General features: G+C 36.2%; 2 protein-coding genes across 2 annotated transcripts; one reads left to right on the top strand and one right to left on the bottom strand.

Moving 5' to 3' along the window:
* The first annotated feature begins 2586 nt into the window (after nucleotides 1-2586).
* Nucleotides 2587-13695, top strand: LOC122045347 (ABC transporter C family member 10-like). Its single transcript, XM_042605535.1, has 13 exons — nucleotides 2587-3174; nucleotides 3265-3968; nucleotides 4060-6110; nucleotides 6635-6955; nucleotides 7039-7125; nucleotides 7405-8001; nucleotides 8094-8258; nucleotides 8346-8640; nucleotides 10685-10899; nucleotides 10988-11293; nucleotides 12672-12735; nucleotides 12876-13115; nucleotides 13201-13695. The coding sequence occupies exons 2-13, from the start codon at nucleotides 3953-3955 to the stop codon at nucleotides 13308-13310; spliced, it is 4467 nt and encodes a 1488-aa protein (XP_042461469.1). The 5' UTR covers nucleotides 2587-3174; nucleotides 3265-3952; the 3' UTR covers nucleotides 13311-13695.
* Nucleotides 13696-14064: 369 nt separating this feature from the next.
* On the bottom strand, nucleotides 14065-16031 carry LOC122045348 (F-box/kelch-repeat protein At3g61590-like). The gene has a single exon (XM_042605536.1). It carries the CDS (start codon nucleotides 15428-15430, stop codon nucleotides 14255-14257), a length of 1176 nt encoding a protein of 391 aa, XP_042461470.1. The 5' UTR covers nucleotides 15431-16031; the 3' UTR covers nucleotides 14065-14254.
* Nucleotides 16032-22662: the final 6631 nt, after the last annotated feature.

The raw sequence follows: 22662 nt of genomic DNA on the forward strand, positions 1-22662 counted from the left end.
TTCTCATGATTATATACATGCCCTCAAATATCAATTTGACCTAATATATTAAGAGCAATTGAACACGAATTAGTTTTCGGAACCTATTTTTATGTTCAAAAACTCATTGCTCTTAATATATCGGGTCAAATTGATGTTTGAGGGTATGAATATAATTAAGATAACTAGATAAATATATAAGAACTAGTTTCATATAATTCCGATATCTCTAGGTTCTGAAATCGATTTATCAGTAGATTTTGATTAAAATCGGCTGATGAAAAAAAATGATTCGAATGATAAAAAAAATCGATTCGATTGGTAACAATAACAAGGGTAAAATCGGTACAATATACATGATTTTATCATTTTCAAACTAACCTACGTGATTTGGTAATTCCATAAACTTACCTACTAGGTTCCGTAAAAAACTATTATTTGTAAGAGTGATTCTTATACTTATATCTACACTTATTTTATAATATTATGATTCTCATTATGATCCTTAGAAAAAAAAACCAAATGCCACCTAATTCATACAACTACGGAAAAGATTATTGATCAATTTTTTCCATTCAAAGTAAATTTAACCAGTAAACATTTAAAATTACAGAGTCAAATGAATTTCAGCCAATAAATAAATTAAAATTAAATTAATTAGTTGATAGTTTTTAATTATTTTATTATTTTATTGGTTAAAGTTAGATTTATCAATAAATTTTAATTTTTTTATTAATCAAAATTAGGTTTAACATGATAAGAAAATTGAATATTAACTTACCGTGGAAGAGGTCGCCACTTGGAAACCAGTGATTAGTTATAAGTATTTAGCTCATTTGATTAATTTAGAAGGTGATTAATTCGATTCTATAAAACAAAATTTATCGGTCACAAGTTAAATAAGAAGACATAGATAAAATTTCCCTGATGTAATATATATGTCCTAACTGAGATGTAAACTCTTGTGGCATAGGGTATTCGTCTAACACATATTTATCTCTTCTAATTAAAATAACAATATAAAATATACGGGCACTAAGATTTGGACGGCCTACTGTCGCCAACATGACTGCACGTGATCAACTTAAATGCACTTGACTTCGTAAACTTATTTAAATTCAATTTACTTAAACCTCACAATTATTTTTTAAAAAAAATATATATTTAAAGTATAAGCTTTACTTTTTAAAAGTACTAAGAATAATAACACACCAGTTTTTTTAAATTCCCACTGCCCACTCAGCTTTTACTACCAAATTTATAATTAGGATCAAATAAATTATTAATTTGGAAATAAAAGTTCTCGTTGTTAATAATAAAATATAAATTTATCTTTGAAATGTTTTTTAAATAATTAAATGCTCGTAAAGTCTATTTAATTTCTCGTACAAGTTGATAACCCACAAATAAATATAAAATCAATTACATTAACTATACAAAGAAATTATAATAATTTTTTTATTTTTTAAATAAAACACAATTTGAAATTTGAAATTCAATTCAGAATTAATTGTTTAAAATTTAATATTTAGAATAAATTAAATTGATCTGAAATATCTCATTATATAATCCCTGCACATTTATTGTATTTGTATCTATGCGATTACTTTTTTTTTTTTTTTATAAAATTAAATTATGATGTTATTAGTTAATATAAAATTATATATTATTAATTTTAAAATATGAATTGGAGTTGAATTGCTGGACCCCACCTTAGGACATCCTATTATATAAAAATATTAAAAAAGTATTTCACATTTTAAAAATATTCTTACCTTCTACACTTTTAATTGATAATTTTAATTTTAACGTTTTAATTAAAATTATTTCAATAATATTTAATTAATTCCAATTACGTTAGATCAATTAGTATTAACTTGAAGTAGTTTTGATTAATAAAATAATTTTGACTACGATTAATTAATAATATTAAAATATTACATTTTAATTATATTTTTCTCCGATTGAATGAAAATTTAGGGCGCATTACAAATATTGGTCGAGCTTCCTAATTTATCTAAGATTAATCCATTTGAAAAAAAAAAATATCTGAATTATTAAATACAAAAGAAATTAATAGAATTGTTGTGCATGTGTGTGCGTATTGAGCAGGATCATAATCCATTATAATGATAGATAAAATTTAATAGACTCATAGCTACTAGACAGATGGAGATAATTAAATTCATTTAGCATTTTCCTTAATCTAGGAATGAATCATGATAAACGGGACTAGAGGATTCTATCTAACGGGAACAAAAATCCTCTGATTCATATTTAATCGATCAGAGCGAGTTGACCAATCTATATTTTTTACAAAAAAAAATTAAAGGTGCACAGCAAGTGGATCTTCTGGTAATAGGGATTTTCTGATCCGTAAATTATAGATCAGAGGATAGTCCACTACATAAAGATTTTTGATTTAAATAAATCTCATCTTTAAATAGATATGGTCTATTCAAATTAAAAATTAATAAAATTAGATTATCTTTATCTGTAATGTATGGCCTAGAGAATATGTCCTCATCATCTGGTCCCGTGTGCCTCGATCAAAACACTGATAAGTTTAATGGTCTACAGGGAGCACCGGGTATCCCTGCTTCTGTAGCCGCACGGCCAGGATCTTCGATTCGTGCCTATGCGGGCAACTAGGACACGATGTCTATGTCATCCGACGCTGCGACGTGGACAGCGTGTCACCGACGCTCGGGCTGGCACGGATACGGAGATGGACGGAGATCATCGTGTGTATATAGATAGACAACATAGGGTCACCGACGCTCGGGCTGGCACGGATACGGAGATGGACGGAGATCATCGTGTGTATATAGATAGACAACATAGGGTCACCGACGCTCGGGCTGGCACGGATACGGAGATGGACGGAGATCATCGTGTGTATATAGATAGACAACATAGGGAAACTTGGTCGGCCACATCTCCTTTCTCCCTCTCGCCTTTCTCTCCTCTCGTACAAAACTACAAATAATCGCGTGCGATCTTCCGATTTGCTCGCAAAAAGCATCGGATCTTCGATTGATGTCGCCAAAGTGAATCGCTTTTTGAAAACTTCCCTCCAAGCTTATCGACGAGACGGATTCCCTTCTTCGCATTCGACTTGCTGTTCCTCGTTGCTCATTTTCCTGTTCGAAGTCCGTGCCGATTCTCAAGGCATCAGGAAGACGACATGAGTAGGTAGTGCTTTTGCATTTTTCTTGCAATTTTTGATCAGACTTCAACCAATAAAGCAAATGTGAATCATCCGTGATTTGGAATTATTTGCAGTCTTCAACTGGTCGAATCTTAGTCCGATTTACTCTTCGTGCCGTTCTCTGTTGACCGTCTGTCGAAGAGACGTCAGAGGTGACGAAAACCGCTAGCAAGAGGCGTCACAGGATTTCACTCCTTTATAAAAAAAATCAAAGTTTTCGCCTTTACCCCAGCCCGTGCCCGCCCGTCGATTTCCTCGAGGGACCTAATCCATGAGGTGATCGCTGCCGCCCCCGCGAGCACACGATCATCAGCTTCTGTCCAAAAATTCTTTATGATCGCCACGTGTTTGTTTTGTTATCAGTCAAGAAAAAGCATTTACTTTGAAGTTTTTCCTCGACGTTTTTAATCATCAGCGCATGCGAATTTGTATTTGGCATCTCTTACTATTATTCCTTTGTACATTTCCTTCAGACTCAGTTGCTGCTGGGAAAGGTAGAGCTTCTTCCTACTTGGTAGTGTTTCTTAGTATCCATGACAAGGACTGGGTAGTCTTTCTTTATGCTGGGATGAGCATTATATTTACTCCCTTGGCTGGTAGCCGCTTGCTATAGTTGCAGCATTCATTTGCTGTCAGTGTTTCTAGATGCTTCTTTTGAGTTATTTAAATGATTCCGATTTCACAAGACCCTCATTTGTACTCCGTAGAAACTCCCTGTAAGTGAGGGAGTTGATTCAAGGAGCAACAAGAGCAGCACGTACTATGGATGCTCTCGCAGGTAAAGCACCAAAGGAACGTTCTTGATTCAATCTTTATTTGTTTAATTATACTCCACTAACTGAGGGTCGTGTTTTATGTATGCAAAATAGGATCGGCCTTAGATGCTTGGATGAATTTCTGTGGAGATTCCTCCTGTGTCGATCAAGGGACTTTTGGTTCTTGTGGTTTTAGCCAACTATTTTACTCTTCTACATGCACCAACCATATCCTTGTCAGCTCCATAAATGTGGTCCTAATTATTGCATTCTTGCTCAAATTTGTTTGCAAGCTGTCAAGCAGATCTGTCAGTGTTCATCTGTATTTTAGTTTGCCTTCATTATTACGAAACATCTCTGCTGTGTTCAGTTCTTTGTTGGGAATGGTCTATTTATTACTTGGATTGTGGATGCTGGCCTCTAATCTGAGGATAGGCACGGGCATCCATCCTCCACATCAGTGGTTTGTCTTGTTAGCTCGAGGCTTTTGTTTGGTACTCATTACTCTTACCCTCAGCATCAGGCACATACAAGTTGGCTTTACATTCATTAGGATCTGGTTAGTGGGTGCAGCCTGCTCTATTGGATTTGTGTGCTTTTCTTCTATTTTAGAGGTCCTGGTAGATAACGAGGTGTCTTTTTTAGGTTACGTTGATCTTTCATCCTTGGTAGCAACTGTTCTGCTTCTGTTTTGTGTGTTCAAGGGGTCCAATCAGCCAGACAGTTACACATCATTTAACGGAACTCTTTATGAGCCCTTGAAAAATGAAACAAACGCAAATGTAGAAAATTCAACTGCAGAAGTGACTCCCTTTGCATATGCTGGGTTCTTTAGTAAAATGTCATTCTGGTGGTTGAACCCCTTGATGAAGAAGGGTTACCAGAAACCTCTTGAAGAAAATGATATTCCTAAGCTTGGACAGGTCGATCAAGCTGGCTATTGTTATTCATTATTCTTGGAGAAGCTAAATAGTCAAAAAGATAGATATGGTACAGTTTCACCTTCAATTTTATGGACTATAGTTTCTTGCTATAGGAAGGAAATCATATTATCTGGGCTTTTTGCATTGCTTAAGATCTTGACACTATCTTCTGGTCCAGTGCTCCTAAATGCCTTCATAAAGGTGTCATTAGGAAATAAGGCTTTTAAGCATGAAGATTATGTTCTAGCCTTTGGATTGTTCTGTGCAAAATGCTTAGAGTCATTGTCTCAAAGACAGTGGTACTTTCGCACTAGAAGGTTAGGACTACAAGTGCGATCTTTACTATCAGCAGCTATTTACCAGAAGCAACTGAAGCTCTCAAATGCAGCAAAGTTAGTTCATTCTTCAGGGGAGATAATGAACTATGTTACCGTGGATGCCTACAGGATAGGTGAATTTCCATATTGGTTTCATCAAACATGGACTACAACATTCCAACTTTTCATTGCTTTAATGATTCTCTATAATTCTGTGGGTCTTGCAACAATTTCAGCAATGATTGTGATAGTCCTTACTGTTGCTTGTAATGCACCCTTGGCAAAACTGCAGCACAAGTTTCAGACAAAGCTAATGGAATCTCAGGATATCAGGCTCAAGGCTGTATCAGAGGCCTTGGTGAATGTGAAGGTGCTGAAGCTGTATGCTTGGGAAACCCATTTCAAGAAAATAATTGAAGGTTTGAGAGAAACTGAATTGAAGTGGCTGTCAGCATTTCAATTTCGCAGAGCATACAATAGCTTCCTGTTTTGGTCATCCCCTGTTCTAGTGTCAGCTGCTACTTTCTCTACATGCTATTTCCTTCACATTCCTCTCAATCCTAGCAATGTTTTCACCTTCGTAGCAACATTGCGTCTAGTCCAAGACCCAGTGAGACTAATACCAGAAGTCATTGGTACTGTAATTCAAGCAAATGTTGCCTTTGCACGGATAGTCAACTTTTTGCATGCACCTGAGATAAATATCAAACATATTAGAAAACATACTCACTTGAATGTCGACTGCCCAGTTGTGATTCAGGGTGGCAGCTTTTCTTGGGAAGAGAGCACATTGAAGCCAACACTGAGAAATTTAAACCTGGTTGTTAAAGCTAAAGAGAAAGTAGCAATCTGTGGTGAAGTTGGTTCGGGAAAATCAAGTCTCTTAGCTGCTATCTTGGGAGAGATTCCTAAGACAGAAGGAAAGGTATGCTATTCAACAGTTTCTCAACCAACTAATAAGAACAAATTTGGTAGTTTTGTTTACAGATAAAGGTTGCTCTTTGCTAGAAATATAACCCTTGTTTTGTCTCATCATTGATGTCTCCTTTCTCCATTCTAATTCTATCCAAGAAATGTTAGAAGAAATATCATGTTGTCTAAGCTGGGTATTGTTACTGTATATTGTGAATATGGATATGTCTGTTGTCTATAAAGTTGTGACTGCAGCTGGCTTAACATTTAACTTACCTTATCCTGATGGAAAGATTTTGGCATATTGTTCATCTTATCCTATTCTTGTACATACAATTGCGTACACCTTTAGTATATAGTTTGAGAACATCAGAACCTCAAAAACCTAATAGTTTTATTTCATGAGATCCTAGAAATTACCGGGCTTCATCATTGCTGTTTATCCTTCAAAATCCAATACTAATTTTGGTTCTTTTTGGGTGTTCATGTTCCATTACTCGTTCTACAATGTTCTCTTTTTTCATCTTGGGACAACAGATACAAGTTTCTGGAAAAGTTGCCTATGTTGCTCAAACTGCATGGATACAAACAGGGAGTATACAAGATAACATTCTGTTTGGCTTAAACATGGATAAGCAAAGATATCAGGAGACACTAGAAAAGTGTTCTTTGATGAAGGATATCAATATGTTACCATTAGGCGATCTTACTGAAATAGGAGAAAGAGGAGTAAATCTCAGTGGTGGCCAGAAACAACGCATTCAACTTGCTCGTGCACTTTATCAAGATGCTGACATATATCTGCTGGATGATCCTTTTAGTGCTGTTGATGCTCATACTGCTAGTAGCCTATTTAATGTAATATCTTATTTAGCTTTTTGTTAATTTCTTTTCCTTTTATTTCGCTTACTGATTTTAGAGGTTTTTTTTTTCTTTTGAAGGAATACGTTATGGTTGGTCTAGCAGAGAAGACAGTCATTTTAGTGACTCATCAAGTTGATTTCCTTCTGGTTTTTGATTCAATTATGGTTAGTCTCGAATCCCATCCATAAAGTTCTTCAATCATGTTAGATTTTGTATTTTACGACATCTTGAAACAATTTTTTTGAACATTTTGAACAACGTGGGTAGATATGAATATCCACAACATTATAGGCTTTTTAGTCCTGACACATTATTGTAACAATTTGTTTGGACTTTCAGTTTAAGTGATCGAAATTTTACGGTTTTAAGCAAGTTAAACCATTTGATATGTTTGCTAAATTGTGAAAAGAATGCCTCTTAGCTGACTATTATTCATGTCACAGTTAATGTCAGATGGTGAAGTTCTTAGTTCTGCATCTTACGATGAGCTACTGACTTCTTGCAAAGAATTTGAAGACCTTGTTATTGCACACAGAGACACAATTGGCCCTAGAAAGCTTGAGAGAGTTGTGTTCCAGACACAAAGCAAGACATCTGTGAGAGAGATTAACAGTTCACATAATGAAAAGAAAAATGAAATGGAAAAACCTTCTGAAGTACATCAACTAATAAAGAGAGAAGAGAAAGAAAGAGGTGACACTGGTCTGAAGCCTTACATACAGTATCTCAACCAGAACAAGGGATACCTGTATGTCTCACTAGCAGGTCTTTGCCACTTGATATTTATAGTTGGACAGGTTTCACAGAATTCATGGATGGCTGCTAGTGTTCAGAACTCTCAGATCAGCACGTTGCATTTGATTACTGTGTACTTGGCAATTGGGTTTGGTACTGTTGTCTTCTTGCTCGGCAGATCTGTGTTTGTGGTGACTCTTGGTCTCCAGTCTTCAAGGTCTTTGTTCTTGCTGTTATTAAACTCTCTTTTCCGTGCACCCATGTCTTTTTTTGATTCCACCCCGCTCGGAAGGATACTAAGCCGGGTAAGAGTGCTTAAATCTACCAGAGTTTCCAGTTAATAATAGATTTTTCAATATGAAAACCTTGTGCCTTATCCATTTTATCTCTCTCTCAGGTCTCCTCTGACTTAAGTATTGTTGACCTTGATGTTCCGTTTGCCTTTTTCTTTAGCATGAGTGCTACAATGAATTGTTTCAGCAATCTTGGGGTTCTTGCTGCTGTTACATGGCCAGTTCTTTTTATCTCCCTACCAATGATCTACCTTACAATTCGGTTGCAGGTAATTTTTAGAATATTGCACAAGTTCTTTGATTCAGTTTTCTATTAGACTAGATAACCGTGAATACATTGTATGTTGGATTTGTAGAGATACTACTTAGCTTCTGCAAAGGAGTTGATGCGCATAAATGGCACTACAAAATCTCTTGTGGCAAATCATCTCTCTGAGTCCTTAACTGGATCCACAACAATCAGGGCTTTTGGTGAGGAAGATCGGTTCTTTTCCAAAAGCTTGGAACTTATCGACAAAAATGCTAGTCCTTTCTTCCATAATTTTGCAGCAAGTGAGTGGTTAATTCAACGTTTAGAAACAATGAGTGCTGTTGTTGTTTCTTCATCAGCACTCATCATGGCTTTGCTTCCTCCAGGAACTTTTAGCCCTGGTAAGCAGTTAAAGGCAAAATAATTTCTTATGATGGCTTCTTTGACTGATTATATTATGTGTTTTGGAATCATGTAAAATTTACTTATCAATGAAATAAAACTACACATTGATTTTTAAGTGAAGCTTTTAGGTTTGAGTAAAGAATGAAGGGCACATCCACCAATAAGGCCCCTATTATTAAGGAACACCTAAATAAGTTCTCACAATTTGTCCTGAATTAGAGAACTTGCCTATTATCTTGATAGGCTTTAATCATAATCACCTGGCTCAAAATGCTAAGGCAAATTTGTAGTAGTAAACTCATATAGGTCTTATAAATCCTCCTAGTTAGCTAACAACTTCTAATGTCAGAGGACTAAATTGGGATGTTTCAATCTCCCACTCAAGGCTTGACACTTTTTTTTTTCTAAGCCCAATCTTTCCTTTCCTGTTAGTGACATGTGAGATCTAGTGACAACTACCCCCTCACATAAACAACAATCTTTCTAGTGGGATAATCTCGCCATGCCTAGGAGTAGGTTGTTTTGACATCATTTGTAACAACTTAATTTAAATGATCACCTTTCAATTTGATTACCCCCAAGACATTGACCAAAAATACTTGAGCCAAGTTAATATAGTATACTCATCTAAGCCTTATAGACTTTATAATTAGTTCACAACTTGTGATGTGAAAATGTGTTTTGTCACGCTTTGGGGCTTTGGTGAGATGATAAGTGGTGGGGCGGGCTCCCTAGGCAACAAGGTCTCGAAACTCACCCAGAGCACATTACACCTGAGGAGTTCGAATTACTTGTGACGCTGGGTCACCCGCTATGACCCAGCTGTACTTCTCGATTTACCCTAGTGGCCGGTGAAAAATTTCCGTAAGGCTAGACTAGTCACCTCCAGGATTAGTCAGATCGTAAGAGGTGGATACATGGATTCCCCAAAAAAAGAGTTTTGTCATAGTTTTCTCAAATTGAAAGCTCTGATCTTGATTAAGTTCAATATCTTTTTAGCTGTTGGAATTTGAGAGCAAATGGCAACTTCACATCATTAAAAAAAAAACAGCCTGGTGCACGAAGCTCCCGCTAATACAGGATCTCAAGAAGGGTCTATTGTACGCAACCTTACCCTGCTTTGCAAGTGTTTATTTTCGATATTCGAACCTGTGACCTCCATGTCACACAGTAACAACTTTACCATTGCTTCATAGATAACCTAAAATTATTAAGATAGATCATTTGAGGACCTCTATTAGTGTTGTTTTGACTTTTACACACAATTTTTGTTTTTGGTGTCTCTTCACTAGCACCCTACAGATAGTATATGAGAGTATTGAGCACCATTAGGTGAAATCATCCTTGGGTATGCTAACATCTGAAATGCACAACAAACACTATGATGGAAGTTATAGCTACTTAGTTTCGTATCATCATGACCAAGAGATCAAATGAGCCAACACCACGTGATTTGTACGGTTCTATTTTCTTCGAAAGATGACTTTGGAGGTTGAAATATTCAGTAATTAGTAAGAAGTATGCTAGCCCAACTATGAAGGGACTGTTATCACTGTATGAATGGCAAGGGTTGCACGATGTTTAAGTTTAGTGTCTAGCTTTTCCAATTTCTAGATATTCATGCATCTACATCAATAAATATTTAAGGTACTCAAGAAAGATGCATATTTTCGAATGCTTCATCATAGCTCTCGTCGTGAATTTGTTTTGAAATGCGGAGGTAGAAGTGTGTTTTGAGTATGTGGTTAAACTATCTATCCACACTGTTAGACAAACTTGAAGTTTTTCAAATATAACTATGTTGTTGCTACACTTTAGTTTGGAGTTCCCAATTTTTTTTTTTTTTTATCTTACATAATTAAGCAATATAGACGTAAAAGCATGTTTGGGAGTATAAAGTTGAAATACTTTGATCCACACTGCTAAAGTGCTAAGAAAAACTTTCAACAATAAATGTGGTAACATGCTTCAATTTGTCTAAAACTTGGACATGTCTCATTTAACTATATTGTTGTGTTTAATTCAGCATTTTCCTCACAGGATTTATTGGAATGGCTCTGTCTTATGGCCTCTCTTTGAATGTTTCACTGGTTTTCTCTATTCAAAATCAGTGCATTCTTGCAAATAATATCATCTCTGTAGAAAGGCTGGATCAATACATGCATATAACTAGTGAGGCCCCTGAAACTGTTGAAGATAATAAGCCACCAGCTGATTGGCCTGTTATTGGTAGAGTGGAAATTTACGATTTGAAGGTAAATATGCAAATTTCATATTTTTCTCAATTACTTTCCCGTTGGCATGAACTCGATAAGAGTATTTGCTACAAATTTTCTATAACAGATAAGGTACAGGAAGGAGGCACCACTTGTATTATGTGGAATTAGTTGTACATTTGAAGGGGGAAAGAAGATAGGGATTGTTGGAAGGACTGGAAGTGGGAAGACAACTCTCATAGGTGCATTGTTTCGTCTGGTTGAGCCTGAAGGAGGAAAAATCACCATTGACGATATTGATATTACCACAATTGGGTTGCATGATCTGAGGTCTTGCCTTGGAATCATCCCTCAGGATCCAACCCTTTTTCATGGTTCTGTCCGTTATAATTTGGATCCTTTAGGACAATACACAGATCAACATATCTGGGAGGTAAAGTTGTTGATATTGTCATCTAGATATTAGCTAAATTACATTTTAACTCCTTGAACTACACACTCGTGGCACTTTTAGATTTAAGCAATTATCAATTATATTATGTGGAATTTATTGTGAACTTAAACAAGTATCTACGATGAAGATCCTAAGTTAAAGTACATTTCAATATTCAAGGTTTGTACTAGTTGAACATTTCAACCATTATCCATATTATTAACTGTATCTCAGCATGAGAATTCCTGTTGATAGATTAGAAATAATATCATTACTTAAAATATGTTGAATAAGACCACCTTCATTAAACAAGCAACAAGCAAGAACCTTTTTCGAATTCTCTTATGGTTAGTTTAGTGAATTTAAAAGTTTCACTGAGAAAGGAGACTATTACATTTCATGGGCCGTGCAAAGATAATATCTTCTATGGAAGCCTCTGTCTTACTGTGTATATGTTTATACCATGAACCTTTTTCAAACACCATTTAGTTTGGTTGCAATTATAAATAAAATAATCTGTTAGAGAATTTTTTTGTTGGTTAGTAATTGTTCGTACCATACTAGGCCTAGCTTGTGAAATCTCACTATCTAACATTCATTATTGATATAAGAAAAGCTTTATAGCTAGTTTTGGTGAATTTCAGTGCTTGTAAGTTTCAGCATAATCTGTCTTGGTGTTGTTTAGTGATTGGTCATACAATTCTGGGAATAGCTTATGAAGTCTCACCATCAACCATTCCATATCGATATAATAAAGGTCTTGTTTATAAGTTACAGCTAGTTTTGGTGGATTTCAGTGCTTGTGACTCGTTTCATTGCAACATGAACCATCCATATTGAGAAAGACTTTGCAAAGGCAATATCCTCTATAGAACCCTTGATCTCGTTGCATATATGTTAATTTCAACACTATTTTACTTTGTTGCAATCATAAATCGAATCAGTATCATAGATCGAAAGATCTGGGAGATAAAGTTTTTGATATATATCGCTAATATATAATGACTAAATTACATTGTAACTCAAACCGCACATTCATGGCATGTTTATATTACATTAATTATCTACTATCATGTGCAAGTTACTGAGAACTGCTAATGATAGGTAACCGGAGATAACACTTAAGGACATCACATTTATCAAACAATCCACCAATCAACCAAGAACCCATGTTAAATAGTCTTTTAGTTATTTTGATGAACATCAGTACGTTTCATTGCAAAAGATACTATTGTATTGACAAAGACTATCATTGTTGTCGTCATCGTCGTCATCGTCATCATCAACCTATGTTAGTTATTGATAATGCATCTTAATCCTCGATATTGCTGTTCCACAAGCAAGTTTACTCATCCAGTCCATCTTTGCAATTTTAAAGGTCCTCGACAAATGCCAGCTACGAGAAGTTGTTCAAGAGAAAGAAGGCGGCTTGGATTCACTAGGCAAGATTGTGCGACATTGTTTTTGTTCGATGATTGTGCGACATCCAGTCCATCTTTACTATCATGATGTTTCTGTTTTTTGTATCATTGTGTGACATTGTTTTTGTTCGATGATTTTACTTGCACGAAACTTTTTGCAGTTGTTGAAGATGGATTGAACTGGAGCATGGGGCAAAGACAATTATTTTGCTTGGGACGTGCACTTTTGAGGAGAAGTCGGATTCTAGTGCTTGATGAAGCAACAGCGTCAATCGACAATGCAACCGATGCCATTCTCCAAAAGACCATAAGGACTGAGTTTGCAGATTGCACAGTTATAACAGTTGCTCATCGGATCCCGACTGTCATGGACTGCGACATGGTACTTGCTATTAGTGATGGTGAGTTATTTTTGCTGAAAATGTTCAAGTCCATTGACACATTTGAAAGTTCTCCACTAATCAACCTTCTATTTCTCCCTCTCAGGAAATTTGGTAGAGTTTGATGAGCCAATGAAGTTGATGAAGACCGAGGCATCTTTGTTCGGGAAGCTTGTCAAGGAGTATTGGACGCAAGCCTCGGATGCAAGTATCTAGCCGCCGGATTATACCACTGAATCTGTTCATACCACAACTTTGTTTGCCATGCTGGCTCAGTTCGACAGGGCATATCAAGGGAGATGAAGATGGAAATCAAACAATTGCTTTTGCTTGCGATCAGTTTACCAATCTACTTGGAGTTCCAAAACGTACGCTTCATAAAATCCATATTATTGCGTGTTCAATCTTATGTGGCAATTTAGTACCAATTCGGTTAATGCCCGTGGTGTATGCTCTTTGGTGTGCAAATACTCTTTGTCACAAGGGTAAAATTCCTAAGCTTTGTGATTTTCGAGTTACAAAAAGTGTTTCTTGTAATGTAAGATAAAATTATGTATAATAGATTTGATTCGAACTTATTATTAATGGTGTATTGAAGTGTCTTTTTTTCAATAATTGACCAAAGGATACACTTAAAGTAGTGAACTTTTAACAAGACACACTTAACTTTTAAATTTTTCAAAGGACACATTTGTTTTTTATTTTACTGCTCTTGCTAACCATTGTGGTGTTACATTTTAAAAAATATCATTGTGATATTGGATTTCAAAGAATATCACTATGATAATACATTTTAAAAATTAATACTATAATGTCAATTTTTATAATACGCATTGATTTTTAAAATACAATACCGTATAGTACTAATTTTAAGATTTATATAATATTAAAATGGTATTATTCTTTAAAAATCAACGCCATAATCATATATGTTTGTTTAAAATTTAACACCGCAGGACCATAGTGATTATCAAAAGAAATTTAATGCCTCTTTACGACAATTATCAATGCTCTTAGTTGGAAGAACATTAGAATGCTTTTTCTATATATAATAAATATGGCAAGTATAATTTCATCTTGGAAGATAATTTTTATTTTTCTTGTCAAAATAGTTTTTTTTTTTTTTTGGCTGAATTGTAAATGAAGCAGCGGAGTAGAGATCAAGAAGTGACGTCGAGCCTGGGTTCGAAGCAGAAACCGGTGAAGAACTGGAGCGTGAAGCGCTTGGTGAAAGGGCACCTTGTCGACCACTTCCACACCTTCAGCCTCATGTCGAACATGAGCAGAGCCGGCGACCCGAAGCACTGGACGAAGACGAGGTCGCCGGCGCCGCAGCTGGTGAAGAGCTCGTCGAATTCGCCGAACCCTTGGAAGAACCTGCGCGGCATTCGACCCACTTCTCGCCATTCTTTCTCCTCGAGCTCCCAAATCGCGACGCCCCTGATGATCCCCGACCGGTCGCGCCTCCCGATCCCGCCTACCATGACCAATTTCTCGGAGAGGTTCATCAATCGAGCGCAGGTGAGAGGGCACGGCGCGGGTATCGTCTCTTGCATTAGAGACGACGGAGGATGGGGCGGCGCGGCGAGGTCGAACATCACTAAGTGGGGGCGCTGCTCCGCGTCGGGGTGGATCAAGTAGTAGAGGACGCCGTCGCAGATGACGGCCTCGTCGCCGCCCCTCCACCCGACGAGGCTTCGGGCAAAGGAGGTGCCCCACGACTGCGTCTCTGATTCGTAGACGTGGATCGAGATGTTCCGTCGGTGGGAGTCTCCTGGCGCCTGCGTGCACTTGGCGACGGTCACCGTGTAGCCGCGCGTGCCCCGGTCGAATGACACGGCGAGCGCGTTGTAGTCGGGGGAACGCCCGCCCGGCAGTCGAGGAAGCCGCTTCCAGACGCGCGTGACGGGGTTGCCGACCAGCAAGCGGCTCCCGTCGTCGCGGTCCATGGCGCAGACCAAACCGCGGGAGGAGGAGATGTGCCAGTTGCTCTTCTCGAAGCAGGAGAAGCCGAAGCCGCACCACTGGCGGAGGCAGGGGTCGTAGACATGGCCCGATAAGGCGGCGGCGGCGTCGTCGTCGCAGAGGAACATGAAGTACCAGGGCTTCTGCAGCGGCATCGTCGCCCACGACGGCCGCGGGGAGTGCGCCACCTTGTACCACCGCTTGCAAACGAAGCCCGATTCGACGATGCTGGCGATGGGCAACAAGGATAGCACCTTCTCCAGGAGCTCGTCGGGGAGAATGGCGTCCAGCGACACCAATGTGCCCTCCTCCTCCTCCTCCTTGTCGCCACCGTCGTCGTCGACGTAGGCGACGGAACAACTCTCCTCCATCAAGAAGATAAGCTCGTAAACAAATAACCGAAAGAGAAAAAAAAAAAACCCCTAAAATTCAGATGCCGGGACGAATTGACAAAAGAAAAGGGAAGATTGCCGGGCCAATCAACCAACCAAAGAAGAAGGAAGAAACAAGTACAGAAAAAGCAGAAAAATCCCAAATTTCTGCTACAAATCTCCGACTTTCTCATTCAAAGATGAGACAAAGCTGCGAAAGGCATTCGCATCATCACACCGTCGGAATACCAACAACGAGCCTTCGGGTTCACCAAACCCTCGCAGAAAACCAATCCCACGTCATCGTAGAAACAGCCTAACAGAAGCCAACAAGAACAAAACCTAAAAGCCGCGAGGATCTTCCCGATAAAGGAGGCGGCGACCAAATGAACATTCTCCGATCGATCGAGGCCAAGCCTTGCGCGAGCGAGGAAACGTACGAAGAACAGCGGCTATGCTGGCTCCTAGAGGGCCACAGGCGAGGGGTGGACCGGATTAAGGAGAGGTGAGGTGATATATAGACGCAGAAATGATCGTGAAAGACCGGTCTACCTTCCTTAGCTCACTGCAACTTCCCTCGGATCTCATGTGCCAAATTATCAGTTTAATGCGGAAACGGTTATCACAAAAATAAATAATTTTTTTTTCTAAAATTCTTAGGATTTTTTTTTTAAAAAAAATCCTTTTATATTTTTCTAAATTTTGTATTTTTTTTTAAATAGTACTCAGCTCTGGCCCTTAATAACCTTTGAAAGCAACTCTAAAATCTGGAATTATAAACTCTGAATGTTTATTATATCAAAATATTTTTTTATCAGCTTATTAAAATCATTTTAAAATAATTATATAAACTATTAAATAATTACTATAATACTACAACAAAACAATAATATATTAAGTATTACAGGTATAGCACTAGTTTTAACTACTATAATAATGTTGAAAATAAAAAAAAATAGTATTATAGTAGCTATTAGTAGCCACTATACTAACTTTAGAATAAAGAGTATTTTAAAATAAAACATATGTGGATGTCCAATTTTTTTTTTTTTAAACAAAATCTTCCTTTTGATTATTTATATAATTTAGAAAGTCTTTTTATAATTAACTCTAGAGAAAATAATAAAGATTTTAACTCATACTAGTTACTGAGGTCTCTAAATATTTTCAACCTTAAATATTCTCATTGGAAAGAAATATTACGAAGGAGATTTAAGGGGGTGTTTGGTTAAATGATGAGAATTATTATGGGTATAGATTTGATAGTAGGGTGAAATGGGAATAGGAATGGAAATGAAATCCATCAAATTATATAGATTTGGTTGATTCCCATAAATTTAGTAATTATTTCCAAAATATCATTCCCAAATCCACAATCCAAATACTATATTTTACTATCATTCAATTCCCTCATTCCCAAATCCATCAACCAAATACCCCTTTAAAATAATTGGACATAGAAGTATGTCTCTATGATTTCTTTCTCTTTAATTTTTTAAATAAAAAACATATTTAAGGGTGAAATTTAAGATATTTTAGAGTGGAATATTTGATAGGTGATCCTGTTCGAGAGTAGAGGCAATGATTGCTGGGGACGTGGTATCATCATTGTTTGACTTGAGTGTCGGAAGGCTATCACCGAGGAACCCCTCCTCGGCTCGGTACTGATGTTGTTGTGATTGCAGACTTCATTGACGAGGAGTCCACCACCGGTCATTAGGAGCGTCACATCCTCAACATTCATTGTCTCGACTCTCGGACAGGATCAATAGATATATTTAATTTGTAAGATATTTGATTGTGGAATATTTGATTGTAGAATATTTGATTGTGAAATTTAAAATATTGAAAGAGTAAGATATTTGATTGTAGAATTTAAAATATTTAAGGAGCAAAATATTTGATTGATGAAATAGATATAATAATTATAAATATTTGAGAAAAATATTCAATTCGAAGGCCCTACCATCACATCTCGTGCCTATCTCGTGCCTTTCTCTAATTATGTTCAGTGAGTTCATAGATTAGATTTAGGTCATTGCATTATATCTCATGACTTAGCCACTTTATTGCTCTTCTTTTCTGGGCTATGTATTCTCATTGCATCAGGTTGGAAATTAGGTTAAGAACAAAATTGAAGGTTCATAAAGCAGCATGTGCACATGGCACGCAAAATCAAGACTACGTGCATCAGGTAGGAAATTGTTGCTTGTCCATGAACCTGAGCCACGAGACTACGGCTGTTGCTGCTGTTGTTAATATATATAATGGTAAAAAAAGTAGAACTGTCATCCTAGCGGTCTTTTGGTTCCCGATCTCATAAGATTTCAGAGGAAATAAATCATGGTTAATACTGGACAGGATAGATGACTGGGGGTCGAAGGAATTTTTGACGTAGTAGATCAGGATTTTATCCCTGAGTGCAACTGGCGACCTTTGACCCCACGACTTCAGTGGCAAACTGCAGGCACCTAATCAGTTGCTAATATATATAGTGATAGGATATCTGGTGGATCATTCCTTACGGAACGATTCACAATAAGTGGCTCGTTCCTTACGAAATGGTATGTAACAAGTGGCTCGAGGTACTTACAAATAATTTAGTCATCTTGATTCTTTTTTATTTTTAAAGTTTTTAGTCGATGTGTCTCAATTCTTTTTTTATATTATTTTTTTTATTTTTTAAAAATAAAAAATTATTTAAATTTTAAACTGAACTCTTTTCAACGTGTATATATATATATATACTTAAAATTTTTTATCTTGAATATTATAATTCAAAAAATAAACATGAACCTTATAAAGATAAAATCTTAAATTTTAAAATTTTAAAATTTTAAAATCTGAAACCCTAAATATATATAATACACTCTATCAACATTTAAAATTTTTAATTTTAAATACTATAATACAAAAAGAAAACATGAATAATAAAGAAAAAATTATATTGAATTCAAATTCATTATAACACACCTCTTAAATTTTAAAATTTTAAATATTTAACACATAATATACCTGAACATAAAAAAAAAACACATAGAAAAATTCAAGAGTCTGGATTCATTTCAAGTGCCTAAACGAGTTCACACATAGGAGCCTGATCAGTCCACATGCCCCGAATTCAGTTCAGACAAATCCGCAAAATAAAATCTCAACCTATAAAAAAAAACTATATATATAATTTAGATTCCGAAGTCTTCTGTCCAATTAGCTCTGGAATGTACGGTTTGACTGTGCATATAAGCCAAGGATAAATCTAAAAATACAATTGACTCCTCGTTTAACAGCCAACGTCTAAACTCATGGTTTGTTGTAGTTGCATATCTTCACAATTTCATCATTAAAAAAAACAATATATATATAATAATTTCTATAAAATATCATAGGTTAAACTCGAACGTCCCATAGGATGGATCTCATATCGAGAGATAAATTAAAAAATCGGAAATTTACCAAATCACGCACCTAGATATTTTAATTGACCAAAAGACATATGTTACTTTGGTATTTACCAAAGGACGCACTTTTTCAAGTGCACTTCTCTTTTTATCCTTCTGACCAATCAAACTTTTTTTTATCGTTTTTCTTTTCTCCCTCTTCTCTTTCCTATCTCCTCTTTCATCAACGACTTTTAAAATTTAGTTAATTTTTTGATAACATTTTAATTCATTTAGATAAGCTAAAATAAACTATGAATAGGAAATTTAAACTCCTTGCAACATCAGGAATCTACAGGAACTGAAATGGGTGCAATCTGAGGTCTCTAGGTCCATCAGTGGGTTTCGGTCAAAACTCATTGATGGACTTAGAGAGCTCCGATTGCACCCATTTCAGTTTCTATGGATTCCTGGTGTTGCAAGGAGTTCAAATTTTCTATCCATTATTTATTTTGACTTTTAGAATGTGTTAAAATACAAGAAGAAATAATCAGCAAAAAAAATTCATATCAGACCTAACGTGGAGCCTTTTTACTAATTCTTTCTTCTTATATTTTAACACCTTATAAAAGTTAAAATAAATAATAGATAGCAAATTTGAACTCCTTGCAACACCAGGAATCCATAGAAACTGAAATGGGTGCAATCGAAGCTCTCTAGGCCCATCAGTGGGTTTTGGTCCATAGAAACTGAAATGGGTGCAATCGAAGCTCTCTAGGTCCATCAGTGGGTTTTACCAAAACCCACTGATGGACCTAGAGAGCTCCGATTGTACCCATTTCAGTTTCTATGGATTCCTGGTGTTGCAAGGAGTTCAAATTTTCTATCCATTATTTATTTTGACTTTTAGAAGGTGTTAAAATATAAGAAGAAAGAATCAGCAAAAAGGCTCCACGTTAGGCGTGATATGAATCATATCAGGCCCACATTGGGCCTGATATGATTCCATATCATGCCCAATGTGGATCTCACTCTATTAGGAATGCTCAACTATTTTAGGAACTCTTCATTTCATAATGGATGTGTTTATGATTGCTTTAAGTAGAAAAATAGATAAGGGCATCAATGCATATCCTCCTACATAAATGTTTCAGCTAGTGATGAAATCAAGTGGAAAAAGGCAGTAGCAAAACGTTGAGAGTTCTCTGACAAATTAGAGAATGTATAATGTTTCATTACCTATAAGAAATACATATGCAAACACTTAGAACAAATAGTCATAGTATAGTTATTGAAAAAAGAGAAGATACGTATAATTCTAATAAATAGAATTGACACAATACCAGATAGACCTAATTATTCTGTTAACATGTAACTGCAAATAAGTCATGACTCACTTATTTCTTCTTTCTTTGTAAAAGAAAATTAATCTAGAAAATGAGATCACTTACGAGAAATAAGGGAAAAGGACAAAGAGACACCACTCCAAATTCTGAAGGCTGAAAGAAAAGTGTGTCAATTATTTAAATAGGAAAAAGATACCGAGCAAAAGGTAGAGGAATTGCAAAAATCGTTACTTTTCAATATCCAATCCAGCATATTTGAAGAAGTATTCAGCAGTTAAGGTTTTTCCGCATAATTTTTCAAACCCCCAACAAAGACATACATCATGAACTGAGATTTAAGTCAAAATAAAATGATACATTGGAAATGAAGAGTTCCTAAAATAATTGAGCATTCCTAATAAAGTGAGATCCACATTGGGCCTGATATGGAATCATATCAAGCCCAACGTGGGCCTGATATGATTCATATCAGGCCTAACGTGGAGCCTTTTTGCTGATTATTTCTTCTTATATTTTAACACATTCTAAAAGTCAAAATAAACAATGGTTAGCAAATTTGAACTCCTTGCAACACCAGGAATCCATAGAAACTGAAATGGGTGCAATCGGAGCTCTCTAGGTCCATCAGTGGATTTCGGTCAAAACCCACTGGCACCCATTTCAGTTTCTATGGATTCCTGGTGTTGCAAGGAGTTCAAATTTGCTATCCATTATTTATTTTGATTTTTAAAAGGTGTTAAAATATAAGAAGAAAGAATCAGCAAAAACAATTCATATCAGGCCCACGTTGGGCCTGATATGAATCATATCAGGCCTAACGTGGAGCCTTTTTGCTGATTCCTTTTTCTTATATTTTAACACATTATAAAAGTCAAAATAAATAATGGATAACAAATTTGAACTCCTTGCAACACCAGAAATCCATAGAAACTGAAATGGGTCCAATCGGAGCTCTCTAGGTCCATCAGTGAGTTTTGATCGAAACCCACTGATGGACCTAGAGACCTCAGATTACACCCATTTCATTCCTGTAGATTCCTGATGTTGCAAGGAGTTCAAATTTGCTATCCATTGTTTATTTTGACTTTTAGAATGTGTTAAAATATAAGAAGAAAGAATCAGCAAAAAGGCTCCACGTTAGACCTGATATGATTCCATATCAGGCCCAATGTGGATCTCACTCTATTAGGAATGTTAAATTATTTTAGGAAATCTTCATTTCCAATGTAGCATTTTATTTTGACTTAAATCTCAATTCATAATGTATGTCTTTGTTGGGGGTTTGAAAAATTATGCGGAAAAACCTTAACTGCTGAATACCTCTTCAAATATGCTGGATTGGATATTGAAAAGTAACGATTTTTGCAATTCCTCTACCTTTTGCTCGGTATCTTTTTCCCATTTAAATAATTGACACACTTTTCTTCCAGCCTTCAGAATTTAGAGTGGTGTCTCTTTGTCATTTTCCCTTATTTCTCGTACGTGATCTCATTTTCTGGATTAATTTTCTTTTACAAAGAAAGAAGAAATAAGTGAGTCATGACTTATTTGCAGTTACATGCTAACAGAAGAATTATGTCTATATGGTATTGTGTCAATTCTATTTATTGGAATTATACGTATCTTCTCTTTTTTCAATAACTATACTATGACTATTTGTTCTAAGTGTTTGCATATGTATTTCTTATAGGTAATGAAACATTATACATTCTCTAATTTGTCAGAGAACTCTCAACGTTTTGCTACTGTTCGTTGCTACTCAGAAAACCTATAGGTTCCACTGTACAAAAATTTTGTACAAAGGTCTGAACCTTTTCCTAGCTACCATGTGTTCTTTTAAATTAAATTTTGGATCGCCTGCGGAACTTAACACGTTTGATCCAAAACTTAATCTATTTGTTCTTTTAGGTTTTGACTTGGATCTCCTGCGGAACTTAACACGTTTGATCCAAGTCTCCTTAAGTTATTAATTCCATTAAATATTAATTTCCATAAAAGGTTCCCAGTACTGACGTGGCGAGGCACATGACCTTCTTGGATATGGGAGCAACCACCACCGACTAGACAAAACCTTTAATAGAAAGCTAATATTTAATTTCCTAAAATAACTTTAGGTTAACCAAAGAGAACAATCAAATCACAAGGAAAAGAAAGAAATAAAAGAACACAACATCGAAAAACATATTCGAAATACTAGAACGTAAGCCTCTTGTATTTGGTATTATTTCCATAAATAACTAGCATGATGCGGAAAAGGAAAAACTACTAGTTATACCTTCTAGAAAGACCTCTTGATCTTCTACCGTATTCCTCTTCTAACCTCGGACGTTGTGTGGGCAACGATCTACCAAGATGAGAAAACACCAACCACCTTTTTCTCCTCCAAGCAAGGTTCGGCCACAAAGGAAAAACTTCACCAAGGAGGAAAACCAAAATACTAACCAAGCTCCAAGAGATGCTAGCTTTCTCTCCTTCTTCTTCTTCTTCTCCGAGTAGTATCCGGCCACCA

The sequence above is a fragment of the Zingiber officinale genome, chromosome 2B (assembly GCF_018446385.1).
Source record: "Zingiber officinale cultivar Zhangliang chromosome 2B, Zo_v1.1, whole genome shotgun sequence".
NCBI lineage: Eukaryota > Viridiplantae > Streptophyta > Magnoliopsida > Zingiberales > Zingiberaceae > Zingiber > Zingiber officinale.

Excerpts from the sequence above, each read along its gene's own strand:
- LOC122045347 (XM_042605535.1), top strand. Across the intron at positions 7,126-7,404 it reads TGGTTTTTGATTCAATTATG|TTAATGTCAGATGGTGAAGT; the intron begins GTTAGTCTCGAA and ends TTCATGTCACAG. Across the intron at positions 10,900-10,987 it reads TGGAAATTTACGATTTGAAG|ATAAGGTACAGGAAGGAGGC; the intron begins GTAAATATGCAA and ends TTTCTATAACAG.
- LOC122045348 (XM_042605536.1), bottom strand. The coding sequence starts at position 15,430 with ATGGAGGAGAGTTGTTCCGTCGCCTACGTCGACGACGACGGTGGCGAC.